Here is a 23,067-nt window from a genome sequence, read left to right as displayed (position 1 = left end):
TTTCACTGGGCAACTCTCTAGAAACACAAAACCCAAGCACCACATGCAGATCTACAACTCCTACAAAAATAAAAATCCTAATTTTCCCTCCCCACTCTAACAACTAAAAAAAAAAAAAAAAAAACCTCTGAACTCCCCAGAGATGTACAGATAAAAAGATCTAAGTTTCTTAGATACATAAAACCTTCAGAAACCACAGCGCACAAACAATAACACACATATGCAAAACTCTCCCACTTTATACAGGCCCGTCCTGCCAACAAAAACAAGTGAGTGAAGCACACTCAGCTGCCTCCCCGACCCCACATGACCCCCTCCTCCCAGATCTCCCTTCTAATCCTCCTCGGCTTAGAAGGCTCCGGCTCTGACTGCTCTCCCTGTGAATGCATTCACCTTTCCAGGGCAGCTGCTCGCTGCAGCCTTTCCCAGAGTTAAGCTCACAGTTCTCAGTGTCCCCTAAGGCACTTTGCACACACTTCTGTTGCCACATTTAAGAGCACCATAGGGAGCTGAAACAAACAAGAAAAGCAGCAAGCTGCCCTTCAGGAATGCAGAGTCCACTGTTGCCAGGGTTTCCAATTTCTTAATCCAGCTCTTTAATGCGAAATATCTTAGTTTTTAAAATATGATATTTCTGAGGTGGGGGAAGGGATTGAGTGCACAAGGGCACAAGCAAACGTTTTTAAGTTAAATGAACTGTTCTATATCTTGATTGTGGTAGTGGTTACACAAGTGTCAAAAAACCCAACAAACTGCAGACTGAAACTGGTGAAGTGTATTGTATGTAAATAGTACCTTAAACAAAGGGAGGGGGGAAGCTAGAAACCAATTCAAAACTCCGTTAACTGGGCAGACCAAAGAAGACACATCCGTCAGCCAAATCTAGCCGCAGGCTTCCAGTTCACAGCCTCTGTGTTTATTTTAGTTACCTGTTTACCTGTCTGTCTCATTCCTTAGGACTATAAATTCTTAAAGGCCTGATCCATTTCCTAGCAAAGTGTCTGACAAAGTTAGTAAATCAATTATAGCCCTAGTCCTATCATTTATACCGTTGGCTGTGCAGACTCAGGAAAGTTACTTAACCACTCTGAGCTTTGGAGGGTTTTTTGGTAAAAGAAGGGCTAACACCTCCTTCATAGGCCTAAAGTGAGGATTAACAGAGAAGATGAATATCAGAGTGCCTTATAAAATGTAAGACTATGTCAGCATTTCAAGAGCTACTAGTCTCATGCCAACTACCAAGGTTAACTCAGAAAAGCTCCACTTGTGATTAAAGATTTTAGTATCTGTAGAAAAAATAAAGTTAGAGAAAATGAGGCTGAGTGGTCCTAAGAAAACCATTATATTCAAAGTCTACAAAAAGAAGTCAAGACTGTGATCTTTTATACCTATTACAATAAGAAAGGCCACTGTCAACAACTATTTACCTTAGATCCTGAGATGAGTTCCTGAGATGGTGTCTCCAAGTTTAGCACAGGACCCCGCAGAGTTTATGCTCAATAAATGTCTGTTGAATGACTAAATGAGATGGATGTGTGGCTGATGATTATAAGGATGGTCACGATGATGTTAGGACAAGAGGGGAAGGATGGCAAGAGATGAACTGTTATTTGGAAGAAACTGCCTCTGGAGTTTTTTCTTCCTTCAACTCAGGTATCTCTACTCTCTCCAGATTCAATTCCAAAGTTAGATTCCAAAAGTCCAGGTCTGCATTTATGGCTTTGGCAGATTCTTCAGATATACTAAGATTCTTAGGGCCACTGCCTGAGGGTTCAGGCTCTTCTGGAGGTTTCTTATCCTCTTTCTCTCTACCTTCTCCTCCTCCTTATCAGATTCAGAATCAGATTCAGACTCCCCTTCAGACTCAGATTCTGTATCCATCTCCTTCACCCACATTAATTCCTCTTTATTGTTTGTGTCTTCTTTCTCTTTCAACTCATTGGGTTTATTTTGAAGGTTGTTTTGCACCTCTTTATAGGTATAGAACACTTCACTGAAATCTTTTTTAAAGGCCAAACTTCAATCCAGGAAAGGATCCATATCAATTGCAGCATCAGTGAGGTCTGAGGCCTGGTCTAAGACAGCATCCAATGTTCCTAGATTCATCTTTACCTCTGGTTCCAGGGACTTGCCTTCTTCCTCATCTATGGATGGAGACTCTCTCTCAGTTATTGCTAAAGCTTGAAACTTGAATAGCTCGTTAATTTCACTTTCACTGATTTTGATGAATTTAAAGCCCATCTGTTTTGCAGACTTTATGATTTTTTTAACTTCTTCATTGGCTTTAGGGAAACATGCACAATCACTCACAACATCCTCTCAAAGTTTCCACCAGGCTTTAAGAGCGGCTGGTTTTCATCCATCACCTCTTTTATCACTACCAAAGCACTGCTGTACTTCCCACGCTTCTTTCAAAGCAAGGCAAGCGTTTTGTGCAATACAGTCAGCAAACTGGTCAAATACATACTTGGTGTAACACCTCCTGAATGCTTCAATTATACCCTGATCCAAGGGCTGAAGACGGCTAGTGCCTTCCAGAGGGAGAAACACCGTATTATCATTATATGCACCAAGAATAATGAGTCTGGGTGATTGGGACCTTTGTCCAAAACTAGCAACACTCTGATTCAAGATTTCTTTCTGCTAAATAAGTCTGCGCTTGGATAAAACAATTATGAAACCAATCCAAAAAGAGGACAGCGGCTAATGTCACTTTGGGGTGTGATCAGCAGAAAACAGGAAGGCGTTTTTTATCTTTTTCCAGAAGACAAGTGGGATTAGGGTTTTTATAAAGGAGCAATGGTTTCATCATTTTGTCACCTGTGCACTGGCACTAAAAAATGAGGGAAATCCTGTCGTTTCCTCTAAGCTTTCCGGATTTTCGTCTTTCCCTAAAGTACGAGAAGGCATGCACTTCCCAAACAAGCTCATCTCCTCGGCGAGGAAGATCTGTTGAGGCACTTGGCCTCTAGCTCTGATCAGTCTGTGGAGTTGCTTGGAATACTTGGGTGCTGACTGGGCATTTAACGGTTCTTCCTCCCCCATCAGGCTCGAATTTCGCAGACTGTAGCGATTTCTAAACTTCTCAAACCATCCCTTGCTCGCAGACACTGGTCTGGGTTGCCCTTCCCAGTGGCTTCCACCAGTTGCTTGTAAATGCGTTTGGCCTGGCTGCAGACGGCCCTCAGCATCACAGGCCGCCCCGCTCTGGTCTGGTCCTCGACTCAGGTTAACTCAGTCTCCATTGTTGACACGTCTACGTCACGGAGAATGCACAGCACCCCGGAGCAGACGGGCGAAATACTCTCCAGGCTGGCCCTAATGACCCTGGTGTTTTGCTTCATGGTTCGCCCGGTTGACTCATTGACGCCAGAAAGGCGCCCCACGTCGGTTTACTCACGCCGTCTTCCAGCTTCTCGAGAATTTTCATCGTGTCTTCCAGAGGCATGCCACTTCGCCTCCTCTTGGTACGTGACCGGCCGGGGAGCGGCATGCCCATCGCCTCCGCCCCGCCCGAGGTGGCCTCAGGGCTGCCCGAGCCTCAGCGGCCTCCAGCACCGCCGCTCTCGCCGCAGCCCAGGGTCCGGCTGGAGAGCAGGAGGCCACCCGCGAAGCCGTTCAACCTGGGGGAGGTCCTCATTCTCACCACTCCGCTAGCCGGGCAGAGGACGAACCTTCGCTCTCTCTGCGAAACACGCAACCCAACCGGAGAGTCGGCCGGCGCGACCAACTGAGCGGAGCCCGAGATGACGCGCGAGCGCGACCCCTCACCCTCTAGCGACCATCGGTTCGACCCTAACGGCCGCTGTCTCGCGAGGCTTGACAGCCCGCGAGCACGCGCAGCCCGCCAGCCCCGCATTGCTATTGGTGCGGCCCCAGCAGCTCGCAGCCACAGCCGAAACTCGGAAAAAGGAGGCTGCGCTGGGCAGATCTCGCGAGACTCAGGGAAGCTCGCCGGGAAGAGGGCCGAACCGACGGCCCGCGAGCCCCTGCGGGAGGGGCATGATGGCGGCCCAGGCGCTGGCGCTGCTGAGGGAGGTGTCGCGGCTGGAAGCGCCGCTGGAGGAGCTGCGCGCGCTTCAGTCGGTGCTGCAGTCAGTGCCGCTGAGCGAGCTCCGCGAGCAAGCGGCGGAACTGCACCTTGGCCCGCTTTTCTCGCTGCTCCACGAGAACCACAGGTGAGAGGACCCCGCGGCTTGAATGGGGGAGAGTGACATCCCCGAGCATGGACACCCGGGTGGCTGGGGTGACGGGGAAGGCTTTTGCCCAGTCGCAGTGAGGGTAGCGTATAGCTGAAATTCAGAGAGGGAAGGTCCCTGGGCTGAGAGGCTAGAGACAGGGTTCAAGTCCAGGTTCTGCGGTGTGCCCCTGGCCTCACTGACCTCATCCTTGAAATAGGAATTGGAGGAGGAAGCAGGGTTGCCCATCTACAGGGAGGACGCCACAATCCTGTGTACACGCCTTTAGCTTTTCTCCCCCTCTTATGAAGGGGTACTATCCTGGCAGTCTGGCAAGATCCGTCAACATTTTTCATTCACTTGCCTTTTGATCCAGTAATTCTTGTAGAATCTTAACGTGCAGGTGTACTCCCACACAAATGCACCGCCTATGCAGGGATATCCGTAGCAGAAGGTGAAAGCAAGAAACTAGAAACAACCTAAATATCCATTAAAAGAGGATTTTAAATAAATTATGACACATTAGTATGTAACTCTGTGCAGCGATTAGAAAAACTGAGATAGATCTATATATGTGGCCATGGCAAGATCTCTAATATATGTTGTTGAATGAAAAAAAATCGTGTGAGTTTATGATCCCATTACGTGTAATTTTTAAAAAGGATTACACTCTTCCCCTCAAACTCACAGTGGCTAGTATAACATTGGGAATATCTGAAAGGTACAGCAGGAACTATTAATATGGAAGTGGGACTTAGAATGGTAGGATGGCAACTTTTACTTTTCATTTTATGCACATTTGTGATATTTGGTTAAGAAACACTTTGTATTTGATCATCTGATAATGTAAAAGGGTTTAAAATGTTTGTGATCCAGAAATTTAAAAGTGACCTTTCTGCTTGAAAAGGATGAGTCATTGAATCAACACTGGATGATTTCGGAAGGCTCTCTTGGCTCTAGCCTAAGATTCCTCCCTTTTTCATACTTGTTCTCCCATCATTAAATCCATCAGGTAACATTATTGAGGTCTGTCTATGAAATATCCCTTATTTGTTCACTTTCATTGAGTCCTTCATTTTCTCCCTCTTGCTGGGTCTATTGCATTGTCTGACTTCTTATTACCTCAAAGCTTCCTTTCTAGCGTGTCCTTGCTATGCCACAACCACAGTGAACCTCTCAGGTCACTTGGCTCACATCTTTTCCGTGGTTTCCCATTGCCTACAGTGTAAAATCATGACTTCTTAGTCTGGTATTTGGACCTTTACAGCATATTTCCACCCTACTTTTCCAGCCTCAACTTTTCCCTCCACTCCTATTCATGTGTTTCATCTCCTCCAGATACCAGGTGGCACCATTCACTTTCTCTTGAGCATGACTTGGCACTTTCCTAACTTTATTCATGCCAGTCCTTCTAACTGAAATGCCCTCCCCTCTCTCCAAATCTGACCATCCTTTAAGGCCCAGGTGAGGGGCCATCCACTGCATATAGTCTTTCTTAGTCACTTAAGTGACTGGTCCTCAGATCTTCTGAGGGACATTATCATAACTTCGGTTAATGATGCTTTACACTATTGCCATATATTATAACTTCAAATGTATTTATTTCTAGTTTGTAAATTCTTTGAAGGCAGGGGCCGTATTTTGTTCATCTCTGCAACCCTCCTAGGGTGCAACACATAATACAATATAAGCTAAATAAAAGATTAGACTCATAAATTTTGGAGAGGCCTAGTCCAACCACTTTATCTTATAGATGAAGAGACTTTCAAGGCTCATATCATAAGTTAACACCAGGGATGCAGTAGGAACTGAAACGAAGAGGAGTCTTAAGAATAAGTTCTGTGGGGGAGATGGTTTGCTGAATGAAGGAGCAGGGCTCTAGCAAACAATCATAATGAAAATTTAAAGGCAGGGTACTTCAGAACTGACTACATAGTAGATACAAACTGCAGTTTGTGGGAATAATTCTTCTCTGGATAGTAGATTGGCAGTCTCCAGATACATTGCTGTTATCCTGGTTAAAGCACTCAGGTTGCTATATATTAGTTCAAGGTCTGGTCTAATAGATGTGAATCTACAGTCTCGACAGGAGTTTCTGTGAGGGAAAGTATGTCCTAAGATTACTGCTTTACAACACGGAAGTCAAACAAGACTGATTGTAAGTTATTAACTCTTTGGCTTCTTGGTACCAAAGGGCCACATGTGACTTGAAATTTGTGCACTACAAAGTTTAACCTACCGTTGCTTTTTCTTAAAACAGCTTTATTGAGATATAATTTACATAAAATAAATTGTGCATAATAAAATGTACAATTTAACGAGTTTTGACACATATATACCCATGAAACCATCACCACAATCAACATAGCAAAGATATCTCTCACCCCCAGAAGTTTCCTCATGCCTCTTAGTGATCCCTCCCTGCCTCAGCCAGGCAACCAGTGATCTGCTTTCTATCGCTATCGATGAGTTTGCCTTTATTTTTTAGAGTTTTATATAAGTAGAATCATACAATATACACTCTTTTTTTTGGTTTCTTTCACTCAGCATAATTTTAAGTATTATCCATGTGGTGTGAATGAATACTTCATTCCTTTTTATTGCTGAGTAGTCATCCATTGTATGGATGTACCACAATTTGTTTACCAATTCACCTGTTGATGAACATTTGCATTGTCTCCAGTTTGGGTATATTACAGATAACACTGCTATGAACATTTATGTACAAGTCTTTACGTAGACATATTCTTTCTTTTCTCTTTGAGTAAATACCTAGGAGTGGAATGGCTGGATCATATGGTAGGTGTATGTTTAACTTTTAAGAAACTGCCAAACTGTTTTCCAAAGTGATTCTACCATTGTACATTCCCACCAGCAGTGTATGAGAGTGGATTATAAACGTAAATATAAAACCTAAAATTATAAAACTTCTAGAAGAAAACTTTAGAAAAAGTTTTTGTGACCTTGGGTTAAACAAAGATTTCTTTGATGTGACACCAAATGCATGATGCATAGAAGAACAAATGGATAAAGTGGACTTCATCAAAATTAAACATTCTGCTCTTCCAGGGTCACAGTTAAGAGAATGAAAAGGCAAGTCACAAATGGAGAAAAATCTTTGCAAAGAATATTTCTCATAAAGGACTGGTATTCAGAATACATAGAGAACTCTCAAAACTCAATAACAAGAAAGGAACCCAACTTAAAAATGGGCAAAATATTTGAAAAAGAAGATATATGGCTGACAAATAAGCACGTGAAAAGATACTCAACATCATTAGTCATTAGGGAAATGCAAATTACAATCACATTGAGATTCTACTATATACCTATTAGAATGGCTAAAACAAACTAAAATCACCAAAGCAACTCAAGCGTTCATCAGTGGATGAATGGATAAACAAAATGTGTTATATACATATAACGGAATATTATTCAGCCTTAAAAGGGAAGGGAATTCTGACGTGTGCTACAACATGGATGAACTTTGAAGACATTATACTAAGTGAAATAAGCCAGACACAAAAGGACAAATGCTGTATGCTTCCACTTGTATGAGGTGCATAGAGTAGACAAATTCCTATAGATAGAAAGTAGAATGGTGGTTGCTACCCACTGAGGGAAGGGGAGAATGAGGAGTTAGTTTTTAATGGATACAGAGTTTCAGTTTGGGAAAATGAAAAAGGTTGTTGGAGATGGATGGTGGTGATGGTTGCACAACTGTGTGAATGCACTTAATGCCACTGAGCTGTTTGCTTACAAATGGTTAAAATGGTAAATTTTATGATATGTACAATTGCAGTTTTTTAAAAGAGGAAAGGAAACATGTACCCATTAACAGTAACTCTCCATTCCCCCTCTTATCCCCTCCTCCAGCCCCTCGCAACCAGGAATCTGCTTTCTGTCTTTATGGATTTGTCTATTCTGGACATTTCATATAAATGGAATCATCATCAAAAGGAACACTTTTGTCTCTGGGTTCTTTCACTTCACATATTTTCAAGGTTCATCCATGTTGTAGCATGTATCAGTACTTCATTCCTTTTTATGATTGAATAATATTCCATTGTATGGATATGCCACATTTCGCATTTATTAATTGATGGACATTTGGGTCGTTTGCACTGCTATGAACATTTGTGTACAAATTTTTGTGTGGACATATGTTTTCAATTGTCTTGGGTATAAGAACATTCTTAATTACTCCTTTAGGCTCAGTTATGCAAAGTACAATCCTTAAGTTAAAAGGATATGTTCCTTTTTAAGGCTTTTGCTGTGTATTGCTTAATCACCTTTTAGAAATGTGTACCAATTTAATTGCATACTCTTATTAGCGGTATGTGAGTGCCCATTTACTTGTACTGCCTATTAAGAGACGAGGAAGTTACTCTTGAAACACCTTCTGTATCTACATCTGGTAGTCATCAAGTTCTGATTAATGTAGTTCTTTAATAGCTGTTGAATCTTTTCCCTCTTCTCCATCCCCACTGCTACTCGCCTGTTTTATTCCTTCATCACTTCTCATTGTCAACAATGTCTTCTTTTTTTTTGTTTAAAGGTTGACCCCCTGAGCTAACATCTGTTGCCAATCTTTGTTTTTTTCCTTCTTCTCCCCAAAGCCCCCCAGTACATAGCTATATATTCTAGTTGTAGGTCCTTCTGGTTGTGCTATGTGGGACGCTGCCTCAGCATGGCTTGATAAGCGGTGCTGTGTCCACACCCAGGATCCGAACTGACAAAACCCTGGGCCACCTAAGCGGAGCGTGCAAACTTAACCACTTGGCCACGGGTCCGGCCCCTCAATGATGCCTTCTAACTGAAAATTCTTTCTCTAACACTGATGCAGAGTGATTTCTATAAGTCAGATCTCATCATGTTACTTCTGTGCTCTAAAACTGCTTCATGGCTTGTCATTGCCTTCTGGAAAAAGGCTAAGTTCCATTGCGGGACATAAAAGACCTATCAAAACCTGGCTTCTGGGCGTCTTTCCTGTTTTATGTCTTGCTGTTCATCTCCCGCCTTTTACCTCCTCCCCACCTCTCTCCCCTTCTGACCTAGTCATACCAAGCTACTTGTGGTTCCTTGAATGCATAACACTATCTCATTCCTCTCTGCCGTTTCGTGTGCTGCTACCCCCTCTTCCTAGAACAGGTACTGTCTTCTCTGAGATAACTCTCACCTTTTCTTAAAGTTTATCTCAGGTGTTACCCCTCTGAGAGACCTTCTCTGTACTGTCTTCTTATTTGAGCTGCCACAGCTTCCAGCCCAAACCTATAGCATTTATCTACCTGGATTATAGTTGCCTTTCTGTTTTTCCATATCTTCCATTAGACTGAGCTCTTTGAGGCTAGAGAATATATCTTATCCTTCTTTGTAGCCTCAGCACAGTCACGGCACTAATAGGTACTTAGTAAATTATTTAATAAATTAGTAGAAGCTAGTGTTTCAAAGGGAAGTCTGTGTGGAAGAGATCCTCACTGAGCTAAGTGGCAGATATTCTTAGCTTGTTACTTTCTACCTGGCAAGACATGAACTAATGAGAGCTATGGTGCCTCCTTTAGGGAACAGACTGCTTTGTGTGTATCCATTCTGGAGAGATTGCTCCAAGCTGTGGAGCCAGTTCACGTGGCCCGGAACCTCAAGGGTGACCTGCAGAGGGGGCTCACCCACCCCAGTGATTCTGTAAAAATCCTCACTCTGTCCCAGGTATGACATTTTACCAGCACGTAATAAAGGAACTGACATTTAGTGACTGCTTGCTCTGGACCAGGCTCTATGCTGCATGCCAAAGAAAGAGCGATAAGGAAAATATGATCTCTCTGTCTCTAGGGAGTGTCAAGGCTATTCTAATGTTCATAGCTAACTCTACCTGAGGGGATACAAGCTAAAGTAAGAATTCCACTAAGTACCGTCTGAGTCATTCATTCATCAAATACTGACTGAGTTCCTTTTACATGCCAGGCATTGTATCATATACTGTTAGTGCCACCAAGATAAATAAAGTGTATGTCTTTCCTTCAAGGAACCCCAAGTCTAGAGAAAAAGATTGCCATGTTAAGTCTTATAGCGGCATGAACAAAGTACTATTGTGAAGGTCACTAAACCAACCAATTAAGACAGTAACTCTTATCACCCTGGTAACCAGAATATCCTACTAAGATTTGGGTGAAGAGCTGCTGCTGAGGATTAATCTTTTTGAAATGTTAGGAGCTGAGCAGTTAGTTATCCAGTACATATTCAACTACTGTTTTTCCTTTTCTCCTCTAAATTGTTTATTCAACAAAAAGGCGAAACTATCAATTTATTCATTGATCATTTATGTGCCAGATGGTGTAGTAGGTGCTTTACCTGTTTAGTCTCATTTAATCTTCATTACTATCTTGCAGTTAAGTATTATAATCCCATTTTATTGACAAATATTAGGCTCAAAGAAGTTATTTAATTTGCCCAAGGTCAATGTAGCTAAAAATTGACAGAACTAGGATTTATATTGTTTTCACTCACTGAAGTGTCTCAACTCTTTACCCAGCTTTTTTTTTTCTTTCCTTTCAAAGATGTTACTAGACGATATGTGTGTTTAGCTTTAATGAATTTGGGTCATTTGGAATTTCTAATGACTTGTCTTAAAGCTGTAATCAGTAACTCCTAAAATAACTGCATGCTAAGGAAATTTGACCATTGTGTGTTCATGTGTTGCCCTACCTTGGAAGAGTATTTCTGATTTTTTCTTTCTTTCAGGTTGGAAGAATTGTTGAAAATTCTGATGCTGTTACTGAGATTCTAAATAATGCTGAATTACTAAAACAAGTCGTTTATTGTATTGGTGGAGAGAATCTATCTGTAGCTAAAGCGGTAAGTCAGCTAGAGCCATCAGCTTAAACGCGCAGAGATATTAGTGTCCTAAAAGGCAAGGAAGGGCCTTCTGGATTGAGAGGTAAACGTTTAAATGGATGATCTGTGTAATTGAATTTCCTACTACAGATATATGGTATCAGATAAATAAATGATGTCACATAAATACTAATAAAACCCTTCTGTTTTCTAGAAGACACATACCTGAATTATCCATCATAGGGCTTACAATGGGTTGCTTGATGGGAAACAAAACTTACATAATCTGCTTTCTGTTGAGAATAATATGTATCTTTTCCAATTATAAATAATAATAGCTAAAATGTAATGAATGCTCATTGGGCAAGGGGCATTCCATGCACTAATTTTCACATCAGTCTTATGAAGTAGATATTAATACTCTATATTTTTATGACTTAGAGATCTTTTCTTTCCTCATAAGGCCATTAAATCCCTGTCAAGAATATCACTGACCCAAGCTGGACTGGAGGCTTTATTTGAAAGCAATCTGCTGGATGATTTGAAAAATGTAATGAAAACAAATGACATTGTTCGATACAGGGTGTATGAGGTAAGACTAAAAGCACCGTTTCTGATGCCTACAATTCAGGATGCAGTCAAGCTTGCATTGGAAGGAAGATGGCTTGTTTAACATGCATTTATTGAGTACATAGTCTGTGTTAGGCCCTATACCACATGCTGGAGATATAGTGATGAACTCCCAGCCTAGTGTGAGACAGATAAGAAATGTTTACACTGCACTGTAAGTGCTATAACAGAGGAGATACCATTGGAACTGGACTTTGAAAAAATTAGTTGTAAGAAGAAATGGCTCTCATTCGCACGAGCTTTGTACTGAGCGCTGTGCTAAATCTTCACAGATGTCATCTTCAGTTTTCACAGTAAACCCTATACATCATTATCATTAACCTCACTATTGATGGAGTAGTTGACCCAAGGCCACACAGTTGATAGGCTACGTATTCAAAATGGAACCCTCTACAGTCTAATTCTCGCTTCAAAACACTCGTACTTTTCATGTCTTGATACCACACTGTTCTGGTTCTCCTTCTGCCTCTAGCTGTTTCTTCCCAGTCTCCTGGCTCATTATCCTCTATGGAACTTGTAATGGTTGGAGTTTGTGAAGGTGAAGTCCTGAGCCCTGTTCTCACTGTACTCTGTATTCGTTCCTAGGCAGTATCGTTCATCCTCTGATTTCACTTCCCACCTGTAATGGTGATGACTCTCAAACATAAACTCCGTCCCAGATCTCTCTTCTGAGCTCAGAGCCTCGGGTCCAACTGCTTATTCACTCTCTCCCCCTTGGACATATTCTGGGCCCCTCACACTCATTAAAACCAAACTCCTGATCTTTTCTACCTGCTTCCTGCCCCTAATAAAAAACAGCAGCAACAAAGTGGCCCTGTCCCACAGTCCTCATGGTTGGATATTAGACTTAAGCTCATTCTCTGTGGGGCTTTGTTCTCCCTACCACTTATCTATTCAGTCATCATGTCATGTTGGTTTTACTTAAACCCACGCATTTCTCTTCCTTGGTATAGCCACCAACATCCTAGTCTAAGCTACCAGTATCTCTCACGTGGACTGCTGTATTTGCATCCAAACTGGTGTCCTTATTTTGTCACCACTAGTCTGTCTTCACATGCAGTCCGAATGATCTTTTAAAAATCTAAATCTGATTCCGTCATACCTGTGCTTAAAATCCTTCAGTGTCCTATATCTTTCAGTAAGCCCTCAGGACATGCCTGTGAATGATTGACTGATAGAATGTATGCATGAATGAATGAATGAATGATTTTTACAATCTGTCTGTTATTGCTGATTCAGGCTTTTGCACTCTAATTGATGATTTTTTTTTTTAAGTGCAGATACACCTAGATATAATGGAGTGTTTCTGTGTCAAAGTAATTTCTTATGTGTTCGATAAAGTTTTCCTACTTGTGGAGACAAACAATGGATTTTTTAAAATGCAATTATGTAAACTCCAACATTTAACTTAAAATGAGATCTGACAAGTTTGGGGCTGTTTTGACCTTTCTGCTTTTTCTGTTCTTTTCTTTCAGCTAATTGTGGAAATTTCTTCTGTGTCACCAGAATCTTTAAACTACTGTACCACCAGTGGACTGGTAACCCAGCTCCTCAGAGAGCTGACTGGTGAGGATGTGCTAGTCAGGTATGTTTTCTGAGAGAGTTCTTAAAGCAAAAAGTCCTCTTTTGAAGGGCCAGGAAACAACCTTGGGACTCAGTGTGATCTTCCCTGCTAGAGCCTATGCCCAGGTTGCAATCTCATGACTCATGTATGTCCTGAAGAAGCTTATATTGTGACAGCATACTAGAACTTAGCAAAACCCCGCATGACAATCCAGCTGCTTTTGAATAACTGGTTCCCTGTCCTTAGGCATGTGTGGTCTTAAAAAGTTACAATCACATGGTGATGCCATTTTGTGTTACTTACTGTGTTAATGTACACATTGTTTGGTGTTGGTTTGTTGTTAAATAATAGCACTATGGCATGATGGAAAAAAAGTGACTTTTTTTTTTTTTTGAGGAAGATTAGCCCTGAGCTAACTACTGCCAATCCTCCTCTTTTTGCTGAGGAAGACTGGCCCTGAGCTAACATCCATGCCCATCTTCCTCTGAAACGTGACTTTTGAAAATGAGCAAGACTTGGACTTGAGTTCCTTTCTGCTACTTATTAGCTATTTGACCTTGGACAAATTATTGTAACCTTTCTGCACTTAAGTTTCCTCTCTCCTAAATGGGACAATGACAACTGTAAAGAAGATAATATGAGGATTACATGATTGACCCCGTAGAGACCAAGACAATGGTTGACATAGGTCCTCAAAGAAATGTTAATTCCAGTCTCCTCCCTCCCAGCCCCCTACTCACTAAGTCCCCTTTACTATCTGCCAAAAGTTTCTTTATTGATATTCCACAATTTACTAATACATCCTCACTGTTGAACACTTAGTTTGCTTCAAGTATTTTGCTCTTATAATAGCACCATAGTTACCATCTTTGTGTACATAGGTTTTGTTATCCCTGTCTTAAATGATTTTCTGATCGTCCTATGTTCATTGAATGTGACTGAATTTGTTAATCTCAGATGCACAAATCAGTCACCAGTTACACTGTTTCAAAGCAGTCCTAATAAGGGAATTAATTTTGTTAATTTTTTTTAGCTTTGTATCAGATTTTGTGACATAGAAAAAAAAGCTTGCAAATAGTCAGTTAAAATACCTTAGGACCAACTATAAAAATACTTTTTTTAGTTAATTGGGGAAATTTGATCATGGTTAGGTATTAGATGATACCAAAGAATTATTATTAATTTTTTTAATATGTAGAAAAGGCATTATAATTATGTGAGAAAAACTTCGTGTTTTTTAGAGATGCACGCTGACGTATGCAGGGGTAAATTACAAGATGACTAGAATTTGCTTTAAAACAATTCAGAAAAAAATGGAGAAAAAAGATTAAAGCAAAATCTTGATAGCTATACAATCAGGATTATGGGTACATTGGGGTTTACTGTACTGTCCTTTTTACTCCTGTATATGTTTGACATTTCAAAATAAAACAAAAGCTTAAAAAGATTTCCTAGGAAGTAACTATGTTATAATGGAAATAATAATGAGCCTCAAGTCAGAAGGGCAAGATTTAGGTCTAAACTCTGCCTTTTAATAACAACGTGATTCTGGACAAGACACTGCAATTTTCTCATCCTTCTGTCCTCATCTGAAAAGTAGAGCCAGGATCACTGACCGTTCAGATTTGATGGAAAGAATTAAATAGGATAACCTATGTGAAAGCAGTTTATAAAGTATGCTAATCCTATGCAAAATCTTGGCATCTCAGAGCAACCTGTATAGAGACGGTGACATCGCTGGCAAGTACTCATCATGGACGACAGTACCTTGCTCAGGAAGGAGTAATTGATCAGATTTCTAATATAATTGTTGGGGCAGATTCAGACCCTTTCTCTAGCTTCTATTTGCCAGGTAAGAAATATTGATGCCTGTGGAAATGATGGTGCATGTTTTGTTTCTGAGTTATCTCTGACAGGGGTGGCCAGGGATTGTTTTCTTGAGAGCTGCTTCCCTTGAGATAATACCCATAGCCCCTTAATGAGGTAGACTCTATTGCCCTGGAAGCTATGAACTGTTGATTGTCATTTTCTGGAAGTATTGCTACTTAGAGCATTAGGATGGTTTCCTTTCAACCTCAGCCAAAAGAAAAATAAAAGTACTAGTCACAACATTTACAGTACATTTCACAGATTCATCAAACTTCTGAGTTGGAATCTTTATTAATATAAGATCTACTCCAGCCGTTCTCTTCTAGGACATGGTTGATTTGTTTTTCTTGAGCACTTCCAGAATTTGGAGATTTATTCCTTCCTTAGGTAGCTTAGCTTATTTCATTGATGAACATCTCTGTCTAAAAATTTCTTCCTAATAATAACTCCAAACTTGCCTTCCTGTGATTTCTTTGTTCTCCCTCTTGCATATGACAGTGCTTCAGCATTTGGACCCAGCTTCATTAACACCTTGGGTTTTCTGTTCTCTCAGGACCAAACATCACAGGTCCTTCTTATTAAGTCTGTCTGATTTCCAGGGAATACAGTGCCATAACCTTTTTCCTCTTTCTAGCCTGTAGTTTATTATTGTCCCTATGAAAACATAGGGCCCACAATTTATGCTGTCTTCCTCCTCTATATTTTTAATATATTAAAATTTAAAATAATCTATTTTTAATGTATTTTAATATTTTTAGGATTTGTGAAGTTTTTTGGAAACCTGGCTATCATGGATAGTCCTCAACAGGTCTGTGAGCGTTATCCTGTCTTTGTGGAAAAAGTCTTTGAAATGACAGAAAGTCAGGACCCCACCATGGTTGGTGTAGCAGTGGACACAATTGGAATCCTGGGATCCAATGTTGAAGGAAAACAGGTGTTACAGAAAACAGGTTGGTGTGATTTGTTTTGGCTTTCTTTAGGGATATCTTCATTTTTGACAAGGATTTAAGATCATTAGCTAGTACATTAACTGTATCATAAAAACTGGTTTTTACAAGTGGCAGTCTTTTTACCATAATCTTAGACTCCTCCCTAAAAGTCTCATGATTATTACTGAAATTTTGTTTTTTGACTTGACTGGCCCACACACTCTTTCTCTTCTCCATCTGCCTTATGTAGTATTCATGGTACAAAGACCAAGGGCTGGAGTCAGAAAGACCTGGATTCATGTCCCAGTTCTAACACTCACCTAGCTTTTTGAACTTCATTTACTCACTTCACTACTCTAGGCCTCATTTTCCTCATTTATAAAAAGAGTCTAATGACTACTCAGGGTTGCTGTGAATATTTAATGAAAAGACACATTTGTTTCATATTTGTAATATCAAGAAAGGAAAAGAAATGAAAATTTGTTATAAGATTTTATGTTAAGAGTGATACTTTTGTGGCACATCCATGAGTATCTTGAAAGCACTGTGAATTCTACACGAAAAATAATAAATGCAGCACTGTTGAAACCCTGTGAGGTATATGCTGAAAGTGAACATGCTGTTGTGTATCACAACTTGTATCCTCATCACACGTTCTTTTCTAACTGCTTTTGCCTATGACATTTCCTCCTATGATCCTGCCAAGAACACACTATTGTCGTTCTCATTTTACAGATAAGGTAGCTGCAACTCAGAGAAGTTAAGAAAATTTTCTAAGATCATGCAGACTTTGGGCAGCTGCCACTCAAACCCAGGTCCTTTGATTCCAAATCCTCTGCACTTTGACTTATATATGCTGTGTTGCGTGTGACTCTGTGTTTTAGGACTGTCACTTGGTCTCTAACTACATATTTATTTTTATGTTGGTTTAGGTTGATAGGGGTCATAGTATACAAAAGCATACTTTAAAAAATCTCATTGTTGCGGCTGGCCCCGTGGCCGAGTGGTTAAGTTCGCGCGCTCCGCAGCAGGCGGCCCAGTGTTTAGTTGGTTCGAATCCTGGGCGCGGATATGGCACTGCTCATCAAACCACGCTGAGGCAGCGTCCCACATGCCACAATTAGAAGGACCCACAACGAAGAATATACAACTATGTACTGGGGGGCTTTGGGGAGAAAAAGGAAAAAAATAAAATCTTTTAAAAAAAAAATCTCATTGTTCACTTAGGATGGGTATCATTTTTTTATAAAACAGAAAATAGCAAGTATTGACAAGCATGTGAGAAATTGGAACCCTTGTGCATATCTGATAGGAATGTAAAATGGTGTAGCCACTGTGGAAAACAGTTATGATGGTTTCTCAAAATATTAAACGTAGAATTACCATACGATCCAGCAAGACCACTTCTAGGTATATCCCCAAAATAATTGAAAGCAGGGACTCAAACAGATATTTGTACACCTGTGTTCATTCACAATAGCCAAAAAGGGTAGAAACAACCCAAGTGTTCATTGAATGGATGAATGGATGAGCAAAACGTGGCGTATACATACAATGGAATATTATTCAGCATTAAAAACAAATGAAATTCTCGTACATGCTGCAACATGGAGTAATCTTAAAGACATTATGTTAAGTGAAATAATCCAGATGGAAAAGGACAAATATTGTATGATTCCAACTATCTGAGATACCTAGAATAGTCAAATACACAGAGACAGAAAGTAGAAGAGTAGTCACCAGCAGGTGGAGATGGGGGAATGGAGAGTTCTGGAGATAGATGGTGGGGATGGTTGCACAATATGAATGTACTTAGTACCACTCAACTGCATGCTTAAAAATGGTTAAAATGGTCGATTTTATGTTATGTGTATTTTACCACAATAAAAAATCTCTCATTATCCTTCAAAGGAACTCGCTTTGAACGCTTGCTCGTGAAAATAGGATATCAAGCGAAAAATGCCTCAACAGAACTCAAAATTAGGTGTTTGGATGCACTTTCATCACTTCTTTATTTACCAGTAAGTAGATTGGGAAATTAATGAAGGACAGAGGGATACGTTTGGGAGAATAAATCTGTGTGAATCAGTATATCACTAGTTAACATACATGTTGACCAAATGCCATCTTTCTCACTCTTAGTAAAAGAAGATAACCATCATTCTATATGACTAGTGACATTTTTCAAAGTTAAAGTGGAATCATAGAGTATTAGAACTGGAGAGGATCCTAGAGATTGCTTAATTAACTCCGTGAAAAAAAAATTGGGAAAGTATAGGCTGGGTTTGGGGACGATTGCTCCTGACTTGGCAGAGATCACACAGTGAGTTAATGACAGAGTGCCAGCAGAACCCAGGTTTCCTGACTTCTAGATGTCTTGAGGTTTCCTTTTCTGTCCTGTAGCCTGAGCAGCAGACTGATGACCTCCTGAGGATGACAGAATCCTGGTTTTCTTCTTTATCTCGGGACCCGCTGGAGCTCTTCCGTGGCATCAGTAATCAACCCTTCCCTGATCTACGCTGTGCTGCCTTAAAAGTGTTCACGGTAGGCATCCTCTTCTTTTCCACAGGTCCTTCTGGGACTCTGCCAGTTCAACATGTGAGTACTTACAATGAGCCAGTACCTCTGCCATGCCCCGGGGATACACAAGTGCTGCTATTAGTATAGACTAATGAGGGAGACAGATGTGTACATGGTATTAGGTATTATAAACTGTATTAGTAAAAGGTATTAGCTGCTGTGGCAGCAGGTTGAACAGGATGCTATGGGATCACAGAATTAATTCCAGATTCCTTCTCTGCCATCGGGCAAGCCCTTATTGACCAGCCCTGGTCATCTTCCTGAGCCTTATTTCCTTTTCCTGCCATTCCCCTTCTGGCACTTAATGTTCTAGTGATACCAACCTGCTTGCTTTATATCTCTGGACCCCTGTGTGCCCTCTACCTTCAGGCAATAAATATAATTGTAGAGTTAATTATATAATTACAGTTGTGGTGAGAATAATACCTCTGTGTTCTATTTATTACATTATGTTGAAAATGTTTATTTATTGACCTGTTAAACAGTTTCTTAAGAATAGGAACCATATCTGATTTATCTTGGTAGCTCCCACACTTACCTGGTGCCTGGGCTCATGGAAATATAGTAATGACTTTAGTAATCGTAATAATGGGATTTCAGGCAGCATGCTTGGCCTAGAGAGGGAGGGAACAAGGAGAATGGAGGCGACAAGAGACGGGAGGCGTCCTGCAGGATGTGATACCTGAACTGGGTCTTGAAGGATACAGGATTCCCATCAACTTCAAAAATGTTTCTACACTGCTTTACCCTTGTCAGTAGTCACTGTGGTAGTCCTTTTGGCTCCTGCATTGCTATTCCCGTTGTTACTTTATTTTTTTTCCACTCTTCTACCTTCTGCTCCACTTAGTTGGCCACAGCTGTAGAGATAATTTTTGATTTACTGGTTGGGATGGCTATTTTTATTTCAGCCCACCCTTCATCCTCAGCTTGGTAACTAAGCTGGTGTTTCTGGAACTTTAAGATCTTGTTAAAATGTAGATTCTGAGTCAGTGGTTCTGCAGTGGAGCTGAGATCCTGAATTTCTCACAAGCTCCCAGGTGACGCTGATACTGCTGGTCTGCCGAACACATGTGGAGAGGAAGAGCCTAGGCTCTAAACATGATTGTTCCTTGTTCATAAAATGTAGTGGTGTGGTTTTTAAAAATATTATAAAAGTGGTTTATTCACCATTTTAAAATTGGAGAAAGATTGAGAAGTAGAAGTTTTAAAATCACATAAAGTCATACCTGTTTGGTGTATTTCCTTTTAATATTAGTGTTAGTATTTATTAATTTATTTATTTATTGGTGAACTATCTCAAACATATAGTCATACCTTGCTTCCTCTGCCCAATCCCATTCCCCTCCTTCCCTCTCTGGATATAATCACTGTTAGGAATTCAGGGTTTACAACCCCACAAATGATTTAATACTTTTACTACATATGTATATATCCTTAAAACAAATTACAGTCTTTTACGTATTCTTAAACTTTGTAAATGGTATTATGCCATTCACGTCATTCTACAACTTTCTTTTTCTCTTCAACATTATGTTTTTTTTTTTTTTTTTCAACATTATGTTTTTAAGATTTATACTGAGAGAAGCAATTAGAAAGTCACTAGTATTTCATTGTATAGCCACAGTATATCATTCTTCTATAAATGAAGATTTAGATAAGTTCTATTACAAAGGATGCTATAATGAACATTCTCAAAAATATCATCTTGTGCACATGTATGAGAATTTCTTTAGGGTAGTCTTTTATTTTCTAGTTTTTGTTTTATTTTTCCACTGTTGTAATATAATTTGAATCTACTTTTTTCATATACAGATTTACTTATCCTTTATAAATGTTATTCTTAATTTTTATTTAATTTTTTATGGCTATATACCATAATTTACTTACCCATCCCCTCACTGTTAGACATTTGTATTGTGACTTTCATACTATATTGAACATCTTTGTATACAAAGATTTTTTAATATTTAGATTATTAAGTTAGATTCCCAGGAAACTAACATTTTTAAGGTTCATGTTGCTAAATTTCTTTCTAGGGACTGTGCCATCCCACTAGCAAACTTAACTTTTTAAGGCTCAGAGAAATTGAGTTCTTTCTATCTTCGTTTTAGGCCATTGCAGACCAACCCTGGGCTCAGAAACTTATGTTTAATAGTCCAGGTTTTGTAGAATATGTGATGGACCGGTCCGTGGAGCGTGACAAAGCTTCAAAGGATGCCAAATATGAACTGGTGAAAGCACTTGCCAATTCCAAGACAATTGCGGAAATCTTTGGGAACCCAAATTATTTGAGGCTCAGAACTTACCTGAGCGAAGGTCCATACTATGTGAAACCTATTTCCACAACAGCAGTGGAAGGAGCTGAATGATTGCTTCTGGAGTCTAGACCATTTTTTTTTACCAAACCTTCTCCTAAGCCATTTGACTCCATCTGTAATTTACAAAACAGAGACTTCCCTCCCCCAAGAATTATCATGGAGCATCTAATGTAATTTTATTACCAACATTTGTTGTGTTTCTACGTTGAAGTACAATCTGAAACCAGGAAAGGAGGCAAACTTGGTCAGAATTGAACCAAATGCTTTTCAGATTCCTTTGACTGCCTTAATCTTTGCAAGAAGATGGAAGTTTTGTTCTCCTCCCAGAACATTTCCATGAACTTACTGTCTTATTTTAAAATCTACTTCAACTGAAATAGAACCAGGTTGTTTCTGAATTCTCTTCACCACCCTTTTTTTGTTCTTTTTTGGTCCTTTTCCCCCTTCTGATGCCACTTTCAAAGTCTTGGATATAAATATTATTTGAAAAACAAGTAATATGGAATCTTAAAATTATGTTCTTCATACTAAGAATAAATACTTTTAATAAGGTCTCTTCTGATTTTTTTGTTACTATTATTCCTTTGAAAAATAGTAAATAAACCTTTTAAAAATGTTTCTGGTGTTCTTTGATGCTTTTTTGCTGTTTATCTATGAATTTTACTCTATAGTGGTTTTGGAGGAGGAGGAGTAATAATATACTAAACTGGAAACGTCCCCAAACTGTCTTTTTATTTACTGGTGGGTCGTCATTGTTGAGGGTTTTGCTTTTAATTTTTCAGAGTTGTCAAGTCAATATTGAGTTGATCAGAGAGAAGGAAACTGACTCCTAATAACCTGAGTTAGAACGAAAGGGACGCTATGTATAAACTAGGATGCCATCTCATTGATTAGCAAGGGATGCACTTTTTCATTGACCAAAAAATGTTCCCACCTGTTTTCCAGTGCCCTGCTCTCTAAACACCAAAGCACTCTGCATACCCATCGCCAATCCAGAGGTTTGTGCGTGAGTGTGTTATCAGAGTGTGACACTTCAGAATCTAGAGATAGGTCTCTTTTAGTCCATGGTGACGTTGATAAACCATCCCTGCTTTGTAACAAAATGGTTCTCAAGTGACTAGAATTCGCTTGTCTCCAGATTGATCATCTCTCTTCTGCCATCTCTGGTATCCCTGAGTCTCCTTTTTCCATATCAACCATTTCCCTACTGCTAATACCACTAATTAGTCTACAGCCAGGACTTCCCTGGACTGAGGAACATTCTCTCTCTTTAAGGTGACTTTTGTTTAATCTCATTCGTGATGCTGATGTTAGTCATTTAACAACAGAGTTCAAAGGATTGCCCTCTCTCCTAGGTATGGCCTACATGCTGATTCTGATTTTGCACCTGTGACTTTTTTTAAGATTAAATACAATTTGCAAACTATTATTTTATTTTGCATTTAATAAACTCTTCTTGACTGCTCATGTGCCTGGCTTTGGGAAAAGAATTAGACATTGTCCTAAGTCCTAAGTTTACCTCATTTAATTTTTAGATCTCTATTTCATAGATGAAGAAACTGAGGCTCAGAGAAGTTAAGTAGCTTATTCCAAAATCACACAGGTAGCAAGTGGCTAATAGTGGAGGAAAACAGATCAATAGAAAATTAGTATATAGTAAATACAAAAATAGAGGAAAACAGAAAACACCTACCCTAGACCTGAGGGAAGATTTTTCCCTCGCATCTTGAAGAACTCATGGGAGATAGTCGAGTGAAGGATAGAGGGAAGTAGCAGAGCAAGCAGGAGTACAGCTAGGAAAACAAGAACACATGTAGGGAACTACAAGTAATTCAGTGACCAAAGCCTAGAATTTAAAGGGGAAAATCGCAAAGTTCTTTATTATTAATAATAGCTGCCATTTCTTAGCATTTACTTTATGTTAGGCCCTTGGTATGCATATTCTCATTTTATCCTCATAACAGCTGTACGAGTTAAGTATCATTTTGCAGACAAAGATACTAAGCCTGAGAAATGAAGTACCCTGTACAGGTGGCACAGCCCAGAGCCAAAATATTAACCTAGCTTTCTGACGGTTAGTCAGATGTGTTCCTCTTTTGTTACTTGGTTATATTTTGGAGATAATAGCAAACAGTTACTGTGTGTCAGGCATTGTTCTAAAAGCTTTT

At 39.9% G+C, this 23,067-nt stretch overlaps 1 protein-coding gene across 1 annotated transcript; it reads left to right on the top strand.

The window, feature by feature from the left end:
- Window positions 1-3,954: 3,954 nt before the first annotated feature.
- Window positions 3,955-21,515, top strand: PSMD5 (proteasome 26S subunit, non-ATPase 5). The gene is made up of 10 exons (XM_046640508.1): window positions 3,955-4,178; window positions 9,740-9,884; window positions 10,917-11,030; window positions 11,473-11,601; window positions 13,115-13,224; window positions 14,913-15,055; window positions 15,831-16,022; window positions 17,913-18,022; window positions 18,405-18,545; window positions 20,693-21,515. Exons 1-10 carry the CDS (start codon window positions 4,003-4,005, stop codon window positions 20,948-20,950), a joined length of 1,518 nt encoding a protein of 505 aa, XP_046496464.1. The 5' UTR covers window positions 3,955-4,002; the 3' UTR covers window positions 20,951-21,515.
- Window positions 21,516-23,067: the final 1,552 nt, after the last annotated feature.

The sequence above is a fragment of the Equus quagga genome, chromosome 1 (assembly GCF_021613505.1).
Source record: "Equus quagga isolate Etosha38 chromosome 1, UCLA_HA_Equagga_1.0, whole genome shotgun sequence".
In the NCBI taxonomy this organism is placed as follows: Eukaryota; Metazoa; Chordata; class Mammalia; order Perissodactyla; family Equidae; genus Equus; species Equus quagga.
This window is presented reverse-complemented; position numbering and strand designations above follow the sequence as displayed.

What these genes read in the sequence shown, in the direction of transcription:
- PSMD5 (XM_046640508.1), top strand. Translation starts at nt 4,003, where the DNA reads ATGATGGCGGCCCAGGCGCTGGCGCTGCTGAGGGAGGTGTCGCGGCTG. An exon ending in CTGCTCCACGAGAACCACAG is followed by an intron (nt 4,179 to 9,739) that starts GTGAGAGGACCC and finishes TGCCTCCTTTAG; the next exon opens with GGAACAGACTGCTTTGTGTG. An exon ending in CTCTAGCTTCTATTTGCCAG is followed by an intron (nt 15,056 to 15,830) that starts GTAAGAAATATT and finishes TAATATTTTTAG; the next exon opens with GATTTGTGAAGTTTTTTGGA.